The sequence below is a fragment of the Carcharodon carcharias genome, chromosome 3, assembly GCF_017639515.1.
Source record: "Carcharodon carcharias isolate sCarCar2 chromosome 3, sCarCar2.pri, whole genome shotgun sequence".
NCBI classification, from domain to species: Eukaryota; Metazoa; Chordata; class Chondrichthyes; order Lamniformes; family Lamnidae; genus Carcharodon; species Carcharodon carcharias.
This window is the reverse complement of record NC_054469.1, coordinates 88,791,576-88,808,068: the sequence shown is the minus strand read 5'-3', so window position 1 is coordinate 88,808,068 and position 16,493 is coordinate 88,791,576. Positions and strand designations below refer to the sequence as shown.

Genomic DNA, 16,493 nt, shown 5'->3' with positions numbered 1-16,493 from the left:
GCCAACTAAGCTTTACATGACTGGGGCACAAACTGACAATAAATAGCCAGACAGGCTCCCATTCCACAGTTCCTCTTTGCTGGCCCCATTACAATTTAAAACGTACCCATCTGAAGGTGTTACTGGGATGTTGGCAGTCTCTTTACACATTTTGCAATGTGCCATGTAAGGCCAACATCCCCAAGCCCCAGTTGTCAGGCATCCAACATGGGGAAAATCCACGGAAATTACACAGGAGACATTATGACAACTCTTGTACAATAACAGATCACTTAAATGTTCGCACCCACTTCAAGTTCGAACTTCCTGTTTATGCCAGGGGATTCCTAGAAAATTCAAGTCAATGGGCAGGGATCTTGCCAAAATGACTAAATATCAATCTCACTCAATTCCGTACCAGGGAAATACATGCATGTATGCCATTAAGTTTGAAGAATTACTTCTTTAGTCTACCTGCTCTATAGTTACGTCAAAATATACAACTGGGGGTTTAATACTTAGCACTTCTAAAATATATGGAGAACAGCATATTCCATATCCATAACCTTCAAATTCTTCTGACGTTTCTAGTTTAATAAAGCCAAGTGTACTTTTTCTTAATTATTGGCAGTGTTGCTGGCCTGGACTCAGTACTAAATACAGTACTTCAATCAAGGGGAAGGGGAATTGTTGGTGGCATGAAACAACACAAAAAATTCTCATTGGCAGGGGAGGGGGAAGGGCAGAGGTAATCCACAATGGGAGAAGGCCTAGATTTCAAGGGACAAGCTATATTATCCTATTTAGTGGGTGGTGGGGCAAGAAAATAGCACTATGTTGGGAGAAGGTACCATTGCACCATGTTCGGTAGCTGTGAGGGGGTTCCAATTCACTACTACGTTCTACTTTGGTTTGTTTTGTTTTTACTACTCCACGGGGATGGTAAAAGCAAAATACTGCTGATGCTGGAAATCAAATAAAAACAGGAAATGCTGGAAAAACTCAGCAGCATCTGTGAAGAGAAAAGCAGAATTAACATTGAGTCCTTAAGACTCCTCGTCAGAGCTCTGAAGAATCATATTGACTCTAAATGTTAACTCTATGGGGAAGGGTTTGGTTGGGAGCAGAGTTCTGTTGTTTAAAAAAAACTGCGAATTGCCACCTATGTATTCAGTGGCTTCCTTTAACATTGGGTGGGGTTTGTTCCTGCTGGTTCTGGCACCTATACCAACTGTTGGGTGGCACTTCCTCATTCAAAACTCATTAAGTTTGCTGGTGGGGCTAAATTTCTGCAAAGGCTGGCTTGTTTATTGTAATTCCAGTATTTTATTTCAGCCAAGAATTACACGTATACCTGCTAAGAGGCACTGCAAAACTGGTGAAATACAATCTCAGTGCTCTGATTCTCAAAGCAGAATAACTATTTAAACCTGTGCACATTAGGAAGGGCTGGTGTAAAGGCCTTGTAGTAGTTTGAAGCAGAAAACTAACTTTAGGGACATCAAAGATTTTTGTTTCCTGGTGTAATAAAGTTTATGCTCATTGGAGAGCTTCCAGGGTAATTTGGGAAAAGTTTAATATAAACATGGGTAAATGGCACTTTTGGATTTCTGAAGGACTAGACCACATTCTCTCAATGTTCAGAAGTCTCCCAACAGGTGACGTAACATCAGGCTCATCACTATCTACAGCAGCAGTGCCACTAAAATATTACAACCACTTATTTTAAAATTAAAGATAATTTAATAGTTCCAACAAGACCTATGACAATAGGCAAACAGAATACAACCTGTTCAGCAATAATAAATGCACTGAAAATGAAACAAAAATGGTTTCTTACCGAATATATTTCATAAATTCCTTTACGTCCTTCATCACATTCACGACGGACCCAGTGTCGATTGAGGTAGGCACAGATTCCATTCAATACCTTACTAGAAAACCTGTAATCTTCCCACTGCTGGGTATAAAACTTCAATACACTCTCATCCATCAAATCTTCACCATCCTATATGAGAAAAACAATATTTTCTCTTTTGTAAACAGCCTGCCACATGAATCTGAGTACAGGGGAAACTTACCAAACTGACACAAGAGAAAAGAGATTTTTCTTTTTATTTACCAATTAAATTAGTTAGATCACATTGCTACATCCCACAGAAAACTACATGTCTGTCACCTTACTCAGTAGATAATTTTAAAAAAGTTAATAAACTACATTATAGCAGAAAAAAAAACAATGACAACCACTTATTCCATCTGGAATACCTGTTGCACCTTTTCTAACACTCAATGAAAAAACAATCCAAAACTTCATTTTAGAAGTATTGATTGAAATATAATGTTTTTCATCATTTTCCATACACATAGATAATGATATAGAATAAACACAGGTACAGAAGTACAGCAACCAGGTGGAGACAGTGTTAGCAAAGAGCGTAGTTTTGGTCATAGATGTAAAAGATCAGGGCTGAGGCTAAGAACATTTTCCTAAGGCCCCGACAGACTTTGCAATAAGATGCAAATATAAATAATGGTGAGGATGTTTACTCTATTCAATAACTCATCACAAGATGTCAATCTTGCAACAAGGATATCATATCTTTGGAAATGCTCCAGGAATATTGAAAACTATTGCATGACCTTTATGCCAAGCAGTGAGAGTCAATATTCTTGTGCAGAAAACTAAAAGCACTGCAAGTTCACAGTTACACTAACCAAAGGTGCTAACCAAAGAGAAGGTCACCACGTGTGAGATGGTGCCGCATCTTTTCATTCCTTTCACAGCAAAGTTTGTCTTTGATAAGCTAATTTTTAATTTCTGAGATTGAATAGACATGGCTCTTTCCACATTTCAAAATTGGCATAAAAATAAAAACAAAATACCGCAGATGCTAGGGATCGGAAATAAAAAACAAAAAGCGCTGGAAAAACGCAGCAGGTTTGGCAGCATCTGTGAAAACAGAAACCAAGTTAACATTTCAAGTCCAATACAGCTTTATGTATTCAAGAGGAGTCATATTGTACTCAAAACCTTAACTTTATTCCTCTCTCCACAGAAGCTGCCAGACCTGCTGAGATTTTCTAACACCTATTTTTATTTCAAAATTGGCAGGTTATTTAAGATTTATGTAAATTACTGAAGTTCAAAACTTTGTACTTGTCTTTTGCACTAAATTTTATTTGCATTTATATAGCCTCCTTAAATTCATATTATCTTTAAGAACTTCACACAATTAATTACTTTTGAAATATGCAGTCTATTAGTGATGAATGCTATAGGCATTGTCTGCCAGTAATATAACGATTGAGGAAGTAATGGTGGCCAGGACACCGGAACTCCCTGCTTCTTTAATTTTTAATATCCATTTGAACGAGGCCAACTGGATACCCGTTTCATCTCAAAGGTGAACTGGAAGCTCGGGATACTTTTGATTCCTCGTCCTCTTGGTTGCTTGATCCTTCCCCTCTATCAAAGCATTCTGCAGCACACCTTTCATTAAGCCAGTGCTGGGTTCAATTTTACTCTTGATATACTGAGGAAGTAGGTAGTGGAATATGTCAACAGGTTGCAGATGCAACTTAACATGGATTTAAGAGTGAGTAATATATCTTGACAGCCAAGACAAGGAATGCAACACATACACTTAATGGAACAACAGTTTTTAGTGTACGTTGAACTTAGAAGTGCAAATACAGGCACTTAAACTAATGAAATATCCAATAACATTTATAAAATTAGGGCCAACAATGCAGGATAAAAACATCAAAATATCAGTTGGGACATCAAAGGCATCGAAGGATGATGCTTGGGATGAGATAGTCGAGCAACTGTGATTAAATGCACTCCTTCATCACATGACCTGCCCCAACACTCATGCCATTAGTCAGCCAACATATTCATCCTTGTGAGGTACTGCCTTTCTACGCCAACTGGAAAGCAAAAAGACTCATTCCCCAATTGGATGAAGCCTCTCAGCCAAACAGCCTTTTTTAAAATCTGCTAAAGAGGAATGCTCATAGAAAATAAAAAAAAACAACAATCCTTTATTAATGCCCGATGATTTTCTCCAGGATTGCACACAGCGGTGCCCTGGAGATTGATCTTCAATTCCTGGAGACTCCTCGTAATTCCTGGAGGTTTGGCAACCCTAATCTCAAGTCTATTTAAACTGGAGCAGAGATGGATAAAAAAGGTTCATGAGAGGGAAACTGCACTGATAAAATGAATAGAGAAATATTGTTTCTTCTGAGAGTCAGTGACAAGGGTGTTAGCAAATTTAAAATGGTCATGAAAGTGAGAAGACATACCAAATGATCAACATTTAGCATAGCTTATAGGAGGTGGCTACTCTTGGCTCATCCGTTATCACCCATTTCAAGTGGATTGAAGGATTTTCTCTGCTATTCAGACTGACTTTATTCCATCTCTTCAAAATGGCTGATCTAGCCATGATTTCAATGCAAGGCAATGCACCAAATGCACTCAAGGAACACCTCATATTTGATTAGGCACTTTGCAGCTTTCGGGACCCAACGCTGAGTTCAACTATTTCCAGCCTTTCATCAGAACTGGGAAAAGTTATCAAAGTCAATTGTTAATGGTTTTCTTTCCCAAATGCTGCCTCCCCTACTGAGTATTGCCAGCATTTTCTGGTTTTATTTCAGATTTCCAGTAACTGTAGTATTTTGCTTTGGCACTAAATTTCAGCTTAAGCATTATCACCCCATGCAGATGGTCATGGGTTCAAACCAAGACTCAAGCACATCTAGGCTGGCTTCTGATGCAGTATTGTCAGATATTAACCTGAGAGCCCGTTTGCCTCTCCAGTGCATGGAAAAGATCCCACAGTACTATTCAAGGAGCAAAGAGTTTTTATGGAATCATGGCCCAGATTTATCCCTAAACCAATACCACTAAGAATGAATATCTCATTTGTTGCCTGTAAGATCTTGCTGCGTGCATATTTCTACCATGTCTGCTTCACCAACAGCAGAGGCTACACTTTAAATTTCATTGGCTGTGAAGCAATTTGTAGTTTTACATTATTTGAAAGGTACTAAATATATATGAATTCCTTCCTGCAGGTCCTGGATTAGTACAAATAGAACAAATTACTTTAAGTCAGAATAGCCTAATTATATCTTACAAAAGACCGGAGAGTATATTATTCATTAGCCTTGCAAATAAAGATGATGGGGTACGTTTAAGTATTTTTTCTTCTTAAATAACCTCTTCCAATAATCAGACTGCACAACATTTAAGGAGTGCTCTTCCATTTAAGTATTGCTGAAAAAAAGGGACATGTGGTCAAAGCTTTTCATCTTGCACACTCACAACAGACGCAAGAATGCCGAATTTCAAAGGGAACAACAATCTATACTGCATGAGAAAAAGGGTGCTGACTGACTGGCAAGCTCTGATTGTCAAGACGTTGCCATGGCAAATACACCAGGAAGCTTTTGTTTATTCAAAAAAGATGCAATATCTGGACATATTCCTTTAGTGGTGTAGTAGTACTGTCACTGGATTGGTAATCTAGAGGCCCAGGGTAATGGTCTGGGGCCCAGGTTCAAATCCCACAATGGCAGATGGTGGAATTTGAATTCAATTAAAATCTGGAATTAAAAGTCTAATGGTGACCATGAAACCAATGTCAATTGTTGTAAAAACCCATCTAGTTCACTAATGCCCTTTAGGGAAGGAAACCTGCCTTCGTTACCTGGTCTGGCCTCCATGTGATTCCAGACCCACAGCAATCTGGTTGACTCTTATATGCCCTCTGAGCAAGGGAAATAAATGTTGGTCTAGCCAGCAACACCCACATGTCATGAACGAATAAAAAAAAATATATGTCCAGTAAGCGACAGTGAGCTGCATTGCGAGCCCAACCGATAATCTTAAATTGGTTGTTACTGTAATTCTGAGATGACTCTGGATTCTGGATTGTTCAGTAAGTGTTATCCAATCGCAGAGCCACATCTAACATATCACATTATGTTTTGCAAAATTGGGTTGGTTGAGTGCAGTCAGCTGAACCGACATGCTGTTTGATGCGATCTGCTAGTCGTTGGGCGGACAACCAACATACCTGGCATTGCACCACCACTGAAATTCATATACCATATTATGCGTGTGATAGGCAGAACATATATTTGGCTTGACGGCAGCATCCTGTTAGTGGAAAACAGCAGGTGCATTGTCACTACATAGTGAACCAACTAGCTTCATCTGTTGCTAAAGTTTTTGAGATACTTTGCCTTTCCAGGGTAATTTGAGGTAAACTGGGCACATTTCGGAGGCAGAATTTTGCCCTTAACGGGGGTGGTCGGAAAGCCAACCACCGACTGCGATTGACAGCGCACGGCAATTTTATGCGGGCATGCCCAGCGTGGAACGCAAGCAGCAACGCTGCCTGTGCGGGCGGGGGGAGGAGGGCGACCGGGCCTAGCGCGAACTTCACGCATGCGCACAAAAGAGCGCTTCAATCTCCGAGGCACGGTGCTGCCTCAGGGAGATGAAGAGCTGTTTAAAAAAAAAATGAACAAAATCAAAATGTCATAAAACATGTCTCCTCACGTCACATGAGCAGGAACATGTTTTCAGTTCAAGTGTAAAATTTTTTATTTTATTTTTATTTGCTTTAGGAAACCTCATCTCACTTGTGGATGAGGTTCCATAAAAAATACAAAAGCCGCTTGGTCTTTTCGCCTGATGGCAAACATTAGGTTGAACGGGCAGTGAAAAATTCAGCAGAATTGTTAACTTAATGGATGTTTTATTTGTCAGCGCCCACCGACCTAACTACAACGTGTGCGTGCATTGACGTTGGCACGCTCGACCGAAGTTAATGCGTTTTATTTCACACTCAGGCGTGTCGGGTGCACACCCACACGCCAAGTGAAAAATCATGCCCCAGGTCTGAAAATGGTAACCATGGGCCAATCGTGAGTATGTGCAATACACAGAGAGTAATGATCTACCAGCTTAGCCATCATCCCACAGGAGAGCTTTGATGCGTTCTATTTCAACATCAAGTTTGCACCATGAGCAAATGGCTTGTGCCCTATTTACAAGATTACACCTTTTTCGAATAAACAAAAGCATGGGCAAAAGTAGTTCCCTGGTGCATTTGCCATGGCAATCAGGCCTATTTGCCAATTAATCAGCACCCCTTTTCTCATGCAGTATAAACTGTTGTTCCCTTTGAAATTTTGCATTCTTGCGTCTGTCATCATGAGTGCAATATGAAAAGTTTTGACAACATTTTTCATTGACACAACAGCTTTTGCCACTTTTTCAGTGATACTCAAGTTCTGCACTACTAAGGACTGTTCCTCCATTTCTAGAAATAGCTCAGTTTGCCCAGAATAGAGCTGACAAGTTTTAAATAAAAGTAGGAGATGATGGCTATCAACATCTGATAAAGAAAAGACAAGTTAAGATTTTTGAGTTTACCTTAAATCACAAATTGCATGGTTAGGATGGAGTTCTTTTTATAGCATTGAATCAAGCTGAGCACACCCAAGAAAAAGATAAGCACAAGAAATAATGAAAAAGTTAAATCCACAACTGGATAACCTAGTTATTTAATTGTCAAGGGATTTAATGCATAGTAACTCCTTCAAGAAAATCTGGCTTGTTATTCTGCATTAAGATGCTGCTAATTAAAAGTATGGATATGGTTTTACAGTGGTTAAGGCGGTTGACTCTCAACCCAGAAGTCAAGAGTTCAATCTCATCATGGCAAGTTGTGAAATTGCATTCGATAAGTCTGGGTAATTTGTGATCTGGGACTAGATAAAATTACATAAAAGCTGCTGGATTGTCATAAAAACCAAACTAGTTCATCCTTCAGGGCAAGGATTCGCCACCTCTATCTGGTCTGGGTGTATGCAACTCTAGTCCCATACTCTGTGGTTAGCTCCCAAAAGCTTCTAAACAAACTTGAATGGACACTAAGCACTGTTTGGTAGTGTTGGCCACATTCCAAGAACTATACAAAATATACAGCACAGAAATATGCTATTCAACCCAATTGTGGTCTGTGCTGTGCTTACAATAAACATAAGTCTTCTCCATTCCATCTACTTCATTTCAGCCTTTCAACATATCTTTCTATTCCTTTTTTTCGTGTGCACATCTAGTTTCCTTTTGAAACCATCTTAACTGTTTGCCTCAACCACTTCTTGTGGTAGTAGGTTCCACATACTAATCTTCCAAGTAAAGAAATTTCTCCTCACTTCCCCACTGGATTTATTAGTAAATATCTTGTATTGATGGCCTCTAGTTTTTGATTTTCCTATAGCTGAAAAATTGCTCCACATCTGCTTATCCTCCCCTTTCAAAATTTTAAAGACCGCTGTTAAAGGTAACTCGAAGTCTTCTCTTTACCTGAAAAAAAAGCCTAACTCTGTTCTATCTTTCCCAACAGTTGTAATCACTCATTTCCAGAACCACCCTTGAAAATCCTTTTAAGAACCAATGTGAGAAAAAAAATCAAGATCTTTTATCTCAAATATTTGCTGCAAAGTAACACCAAAAGAAAGTTTCACCTGGACGTCCATGTTCGGTTACAATGCTTCTTACTGCAGCCTGTGAATGTGAACATGAAAAAAACTTCCCTTTGAATTGCTCCCATAAAGTTTAAAAAATAGAATTTGTGGGCCTGGAATTGAAGGGGAGCTTCATGCATCACTATTTTGCATTTTGACATAAGTATGCTAAAATGCCTCTGTATTTAACAGGCCAATGGCAAAATACAAGACTCTCAAAAATAACTGTGGGAGGAGGACTAGGAGCTTCCTGGTGATTTTTTTTTGGTTGCCTGGGCAGAGGGTACTTTAGCTGTTTTTTGACATACTTTACTTAACATTCGTGATCGAAGTTTCAGTGAAAGAGAACAAGCAGTTATCATAATATGCTTGAGGAGGATCTTGGGCATACAGACATTGTAGCTTCCCCAAGAAGCCCAAGGAACAACAGCTCATCTTTCAACCAGTCACTTTACAGACTTTTGGAATCAATAGTGAGTTCAAGAATTTCAGGTCATAACCAATGCTTCCAATTTTTCCAACAGCTGTTGTTAGTAATGATTTTGCAATTATCATTTCCACCTTCTCTAGATTCACCTTTTGTTTCTTTACTTGTCCTATTATCATCTCCTTTTCCCATTTAATCACTGAGGAAGGAGGTGGTACAGCAAAGGTTCACTAAATTGGTACCCAGGCTGAATAAGGGATTGTCCTATGATCAGATGAATAAATTGGGCTTACATTCTCTGGAGTTTAGAAGAGCGAGAGCAACCTCATTGAACAAACAGGATTCTGAAGGGGCTTGAGAGGGTGGAGGCTGAGAGATTGTTACCGCTGGTCAGGGAAATTAAAAGATGCACAGTCTCAGGATAAGGGGTCGGTCATTTAGGGCTGAGAGAAGGAGAAATTATTTTATCCATAAGGTTCACAATCTTACAAATTCTCTGTCCCAGCGGGTTGTGGATGTTCCACTGTTGAATATACTTAAGGCTCGAATAGACAAATTTTGGGTCACAGGGATCCAAGAGGTATGGAGAGTGGGCAGGCAAGTGGAGTTGAAGCCAAGTTTAGCCATGATTGTATTGAATGACAGAATAGGCTCCACAGGCAATAGGGTCTACTCCTGCTCCTATTTCTTGGGTTCATGTTCACTGCAGCCCTTAGGGTAGTGAGTCGCCCAGGCAAGGTTCCTATGCTGACGGTAACAAGCTATGGCTAACAGTAGAGCCAGAGAATTTTCGATGGCGATGGCAGAAGAGCTCAAACCTCAAGGGTCAACAGCTGCTTATAGGTGGAATTCAGGAAGAGGACTTGTGTTTCCTTTAAGCACGCATGAGGAAGGCAATGGGAAACCATCTCATGTATTCTTTATGCAAGTCATATTGCTCAATGAAGTTGAAAACAGGAGGTTCTTACCAGCAACTGATGAGGAAAGCACAGGACTGCAAGACAGAAATGAGCAGAGGACCTACCCTTGGGCAGATCACCACCACCTTGCAACCTATCAGACCTTACTTTTTGTTCTTTTCACCACTGATCCCTGCTCCCCTTCTCAGTCTCCACACTTCAGATCATTGAGCTAAATCGTTTTATTTGTTTCTCTCTCCAGTGTACTGGGCAGAGTATTGCCAGCATTTTCTGTTTTTAGTATTGCTTCTTCTATAGCTGCCTTCAGTTGAATTCCTGGACAAAGATAAGCAATAATAGGCAAGCCAAGAGAATCCAACTCCCATTTTAAATGGCTTCAAATCATGTGCAGCGCTGTAAACCTCTGATTTTTTTTCTCTGCTTTTTTCAACTTGTTTTGTTCCCTTTACACCATTTTTCTCTGTCCCCTATAAATCACCCCTCTCAAAAATCAGACCATCAAACACACCATTCTTGCAAATTACCACCACATCTCCAACTTCCCTTTCCTCTCCAAAATTTTTGAAGGTGTTGTCAGTTCCAAATCTGTAATTACCTTTCTTGGAGCTCCATATTTGAATTTCTCCAAGCAAGTTTCTGTCCTGCCAAAATGGCCAATACTAAAATGGCTTGAATCTGCAAATGGCATCCTCTGCAACTGTGACAAAGGCAAATTATCCCTTATCCCTTTCTGTAGCCTTTAACAGGGTTGATCACACCATCCTCCTCCAATGCCTCTCCACCTTCACCCAGCTATGAGAAACCATACTTGCCTGGTTCCATTCTTATCTAATCATAGCCAGGGTATCATCTGCTATCCTTGGCCACCCCCTATTCCTCAGCTACATCTGCCCCTCAGTGAGATTATTTAAAAACAGCTTCGGTTTTCACATGTACTCTGACGACACCCAACAGTACCTCAACAACCCCTCGCTCAACTCTTCAACCGTTGCTAAATTATCAGACTGCTTGTCCGACATCCTATACTGGGTAAATTGAAATCTCTTCTAAGTATTGGGAAGACCAAAGCTTCAGCTCACATACTGCTGAAACACTCATCCGTGCCACTGTTAATTCAAGACTTGACTGTTCCAATGCACTCCTGGCCAACCTCCACATTCTATCCTCCGTAAACTCTGTAGTCTGTGCGCTTACTTGCACAAAGTCTCATGCATTCATCACCCCTGTAGGTACAGACCTACTTTGGGGCATTTCTTAACCATGAGCCAATTTTAAAATTCCAATTCCTATTTTCAAATCCCTCCATGACCCGGCACACCGCCCCAACCCCCCTCCCACTTCTCTGTAATCTCCTCCAGTCTGACAAACTGGGATATTTGTGCTCCTCTTATTTTGGTCTGTTAAGTATCCCTGATTTTAAGCATTCGACACCATTGTAGCCATGCCTTCAGCTGCCTAGGCTGCAAGCTCTGGAATTCCCTCCCGATACCTTTCACGTCTTTCCTCTTTAAAACCTACCACTTTGGCCAAACTTTTGTTTATGTGAACTGGCATCACCTTACATAGTTCATTGTCAAGTTTTGTTTTTCACACGTTCCTGTGAAGCGTCTTGGGATGTTTGATTATGTTAAAAGTGCTATATAAATACAAATCGCTGTTATTGTTCTTTTCAATTACGGTACTATTACAAAAGAACTAACGTGCAACTCCAAGCCTCAGTAGTTGGAAACAACTCCCAAAAAGTTGGAACGCTCTCCCAAATTCACTACAGGTTATAAAGACCTCATGGAGCCCTGTATGTAAATTTGGGTTATCAGTTTAAAAATATGGTTTTAAACGCTAAATATTATCTAGGTTAAAAAAAAAGATAAAGTTACAAATTAACTGCATAAACTTTTCTTCCAAAATAGATTTTTCACAGAAAACAGTCCTCTTACCTTAAGAAGATTTGTCAAATAATTTTTCAGAAACTCTTTTAGACGTTTGTAGAGTTCCAGCCCTACAAACTGAGCTCCCCCGGGGGTTTGGCCCTTCTGTTTTTTGGCAGCAGCTGTTCCTCCTCCTCGCGCTTGATTTGACTGGTGGACACTGGTACAATAGTTATAAACGTGACTGCAGTAGAAGTTAAGGGCAGTAGGACAAAAGAAGTGGCCACATCTTAATAAAATATACAACTTTAGCCAGCCAAGATTGAGCCCTATAGCTTTATTTGTATGTATAGCTATTTTAACACAAGTTTATTAATATTTTATTCACTATATTATACTAAACATACATTAATGGATTATAGCTTACAAAGATAAGAATATTTAAATGTTAGATCCTTTCTTGCACTTAAATCTGATATACTATGATCAGGTTAATTACATCTGAAATATAGATCAAATGACAGATAACAGCATTCTTACATCATTGAACAATTGTTAAAGTTAGCCAAAATCATTTGCAAAGATCTTAAACCAGCAAACCAACATGTTATCACAGTAAATTCAGAAAACTGTTAAAAACTTCAAGATTGCACAGTACTATTGGATCACTTTCATTAAAAACTCAAGTTGGTTGAACAGTGTGTTTACATGGTGTATTTCCAGAACAGTTCACCCCCAATGGGTTGGCAGAGGTACATTGAGAGCCCATTTTATTATATATAGTGAACAAAATGGCAAGTAAACAGACATTCTTATTAGCCAACATATAACATCAACACAACTCTGTTACTGTATGCAAAAATATTTGTGGTCTGTCAGTTATACTGCTTTCAAAAACAGCAACACAATAAAGAAGCCATCCTTACAATAATTGTTCTCTATCAAATGTAAGGATGTCATTAAAGCAGCCAACAAACCTGAAGAAATAAAACCAGGAAAGAACACAGGTGACTGCACAAGATGATTTCAAAGGATGCTAACCCGAAGTACAAAGATGTGATCTGGTAAAATTCTTGTTGTATCATAAATTTTTCATGTTTCAATCCTCAATACTGTAAATTTTCAAACTCCAATTTAATATAAAATGCATATGTAATTAACCAATTAGCTTATGAAAAGTTTAACACTTTATATACAATATGTTGGCCATTATTTTAATGGATATATTAACCATCTTATGTTAAACAGATTAACTTTGCCAGAAAAACAAGGTAAATTATTGTATGCCTTTGTGTACTAAGCACAAAAAGTAATTTCTAAACTACATCTGTGGATTAAAAATTCAAGTCATTATAAAGAATAAGTAAAACAAAAGCTATGCAGCTTAACCTTCAGAAAATCAAACAGATCCCAAATTCTTCTCATGCACGGAAATGTTTAGTCTTTCACATAAAAATCTTCAATTTGTAACAAGTTTGATATGTGAATCAAAGTACAGAGGAAGATGCGATCTGGTAATGTTCAAAATGTATAATGAGTTCATGCTTCAATCCTCAATGCTGTAATTTTTCTAAATCACATTTAAGAACATAAAAATGTATTCTATGTAATTAACCAATTTCATGAAACAGTCAATTTTTTTTTAAATTCTTGGAAACAGCACAGATCAAAGCAGACTGTGGACTTTTTCTGGTTGAGCCCTTTCTCACAACAGAAATGGACTAGACAAACATTTAATAAAATGAACAAAAAAAAGGCAGGATGAAAAAAAACAAAGATGTCAATAAAATGACTGTACCATGCAGCGCAGAGCAGCAAAGAAATGATAAGTTAAACACTTTAGAAAAATAGCATTATGGTAGCGACAAGAACAACTAGGAAAAGTTGAAGAAGGACATGTCAACACAGAAAGTCTGTAAAAGCCTGTCAAAACAATAAACAGGACTTCTACACCCTAAGCTCTCCAGCGCACAGAAGAAAGCCCAGTATCTCCAGCTCATGACACATGCTGACCACCAGTTTTATAGGTCAGAAAATAAAAGGCCAAAGACATGGAGCCCAAAAAACAACCCAGGGCAGAGAAGTGGGAAAATCCAGCCAGCATATTTGGTTATCCCAGAAAGAGAAAACAAAAAAAAGCCAACATAAGGGCACAGGATGCCAGTGTCTGCTTTGTTACCATTTTGTGTTTAATTTCAGACCTGATCTGCAGTTTTCTGCAGTTTGGATTTCTCCCATTTTATTCAGTGTATGCCTGTTAGTGTCTTAAACATTATTTAATGTTTGTTTTCCTTGGCTGACAGATGAACTTTCACAATTTACCAATATTTCCTTGCTGCTTTTTTTCTTTCCCCCTCATTTTCCCCCGATTCTATTAACTTCATTTTATTCATTCTATTTCATTCTTCAGTTCTGAAGAAGGGCTCAAATCAAAATGTTCAATTGTTTGTTCTCTCCATAGAGGCTGACTAATCTGCTGTGAGTTTCTAGCATTGAGACTTGTTGGAATTTTCTATGATACACTCCTATTACACTCCTTTGGGTTGTCTAAATGCAGATTCAGCAAAGATAAATAACATGGAAAACCAAAAAGGTATTCACATTATATTAACTACAGGAATGAACACAGACCTGGACAATGCACTGAAAACAAATGGCTTATAGATTTAACACCTAGCAATCACATCATAATTTGAAATACCTCATTCATTCAATTTGCATTCTCTAAATTCCTTTCTTGAAATTCCACAGCATAGTTAACTTGTAATTTACTACTAAAACAAGAACTGAGCAAGTGAATTAGTGCAAATAATTGATTTGACCACAACAAATTTATACCACTCAACAGCCGGATTTGATAGATGCATCTTCAAAACAAGTCCAGGCTTGGCCAAAATAGCCAAGTGGATATGGTACTGGGTTTGTAACCCCAAGATCAAGAGTTCAAATCTCACAATGGCAAACTATGAAACAATGTAACTTCATCTGAAACAGATGGAAATGGGTTTGTACTCGAAAGAGTTACAGGAAGGTTTTGCTTGGCCTAAATAGCCAAGTGTTTATGGTACTGGGTTTGTAACCCCAAGATCAAGAGTTCAAATCTCACAATGACAAACTATGTAACTTTAATGCTTGGCCTAAATAGCCAAGTGGTTATGGTACTGGGTTTGTAACCCCAAGATCAAGAGTTCAATTCTCACAATGGCAAACTATGAAACAATGTAACTTCATCTGAAACAGATGGAAATGGGCTTATACTCGAAAGAGTTACATTAGAAATTACCCTGGAGAAGGAGCACGCGGTGTCTGCTGGCACTCTCGAGGCCTTCCGTGCTCGGTGGGCACCGCGGGGACTGGGGTGTTTTGTTGACCCCTTTAATCACATTTTGATTTAAAGTTTGTAAATTTCCTTTAAACTTTGTTCTTGGTTTTACAGCTGACCTGAATTAGGGGCTGTGCCTGATTTATCCCAATTTTGTTGATTTGGTTTTCATTTAAAAGATTATCAAGAGTTCAAAACAAGTCCAGGCTTGGCCAAAATAGCCAAGTGGATATGGTACTGGGTTTGTAACCCCAAGATCAAGAGTTCAAATCTCACAATGGCAAACTATGAAACAATGTAACTTCATCTGAAACAGATGGAAATGGGTTTGTACTCGAAAGAGTTACAGGAAGGTTTTGCTTGGCCTAAATAGCCAAGTGGTTATGGTACTGGGCTTGTAACCCCAAGATCAAGAGTTCAAATCTCACAATGGCAAACTATGAAACAATGTAACTTCATCTGAATAGGAACAGATGGAAACGTGTTTGTACTCAAAAGAGTTACTCTGCAGGGTGGATCCCAACCTTGAAATCATAGTTGAAATCAAGAGTTCAAAACAAGTCCAGGCTTGGCCAAAATAGCCAAGTGGATATGGTACTGGGTTTGTAACCCCAAGATCAAGAGTTCAAATCTCACAATGGCAAACTATGAAACAATGTCACTTCATCTGAAACAGATGGAAATGGGTTTGTACTCGAAAGAGTTACATCCTTAAAACTAGCTTGGCCTAAATAGCCAAGTGGTTATGGTACTGGGTTTGTAACCCCAAGATCAAGAGTTCAAATCTCACACTGGTAAACTATGAAACAATGTAACTTCATCTGAAAAACAGATGGAAACGGGTGTGTACTCGAAAGAGTTACAAGAAGATATAGCTTGGCCTAAATAGCTAAGTGGTTATGGTACTGGGCTTGTAACCCCAAGATCAAGAGTTCAAAACAAGTCCGGGCTTGGCTAAATAGCCAAGTGGTTATGGTACTGGGCTTGTAATCCCAAGATCAAGAGTTCAAATCTCACAATGGCAAACTATGAAACAATGTAACTTCATCTGAAACAGATGGAAACGTGTTTGTACTCGAAAGAGTTACATTTGGTTATTGGCTTGGCCTAAATAGCCAAGTGGTTATGGTACTGGGTTTGTAAACCCAAGATCAAGAGTTCAAAACAAGTCCTTTTTCATTGAGATGTCCAAGACTTCTTTTGTTTGTTTTCATCCATTTTGTTGAAGCAGTTTTTAAGTAATTCACATTAAAAACACCCTTTTGCTTTTGCCCATTGAAGACATATATTCCCACAATTGAATAACAACCCCAAACGTTTACTACAAAACTGAAATAAGCTCAAAAAAAATCACAATGTCTTTTAATTAAATTTCAAGGGCATGTTAGTCTTATAAAACAGTCGCTAAAGTCTCGTGTTTA

At 38.8% G+C, this 16,493-nt stretch overlaps 1 protein-coding gene across 3 annotated transcripts in view; it reads right to left on the bottom strand.

The window, feature by feature from the left end:
• Nucleotides 1-16,493, bottom strand: part of cul1b (cullin 1b) — a 133,150-nt gene that overhangs the window by 62,232 nt on the left and 54,425 nt on the right. For all 3 annotated transcript variants that reach the window (XM_041184152.1, XM_041184154.1, XM_041184153.1), the window contains 2 exons: nucleotides 11,820-11,994; nucleotides 1,820-1,987 (listed from right to left, as the gene is read on the bottom strand). In XM_041184152.1, coding sequence (XP_041040086.1) covers nucleotides 1,820-1,987; nucleotides 11,820-11,994 — 343 coding nt within the window. The remainder of the gene's footprint in view (nucleotides 1-1,819; nucleotides 1,988-11,819; nucleotides 11,995-16,493) is intronic.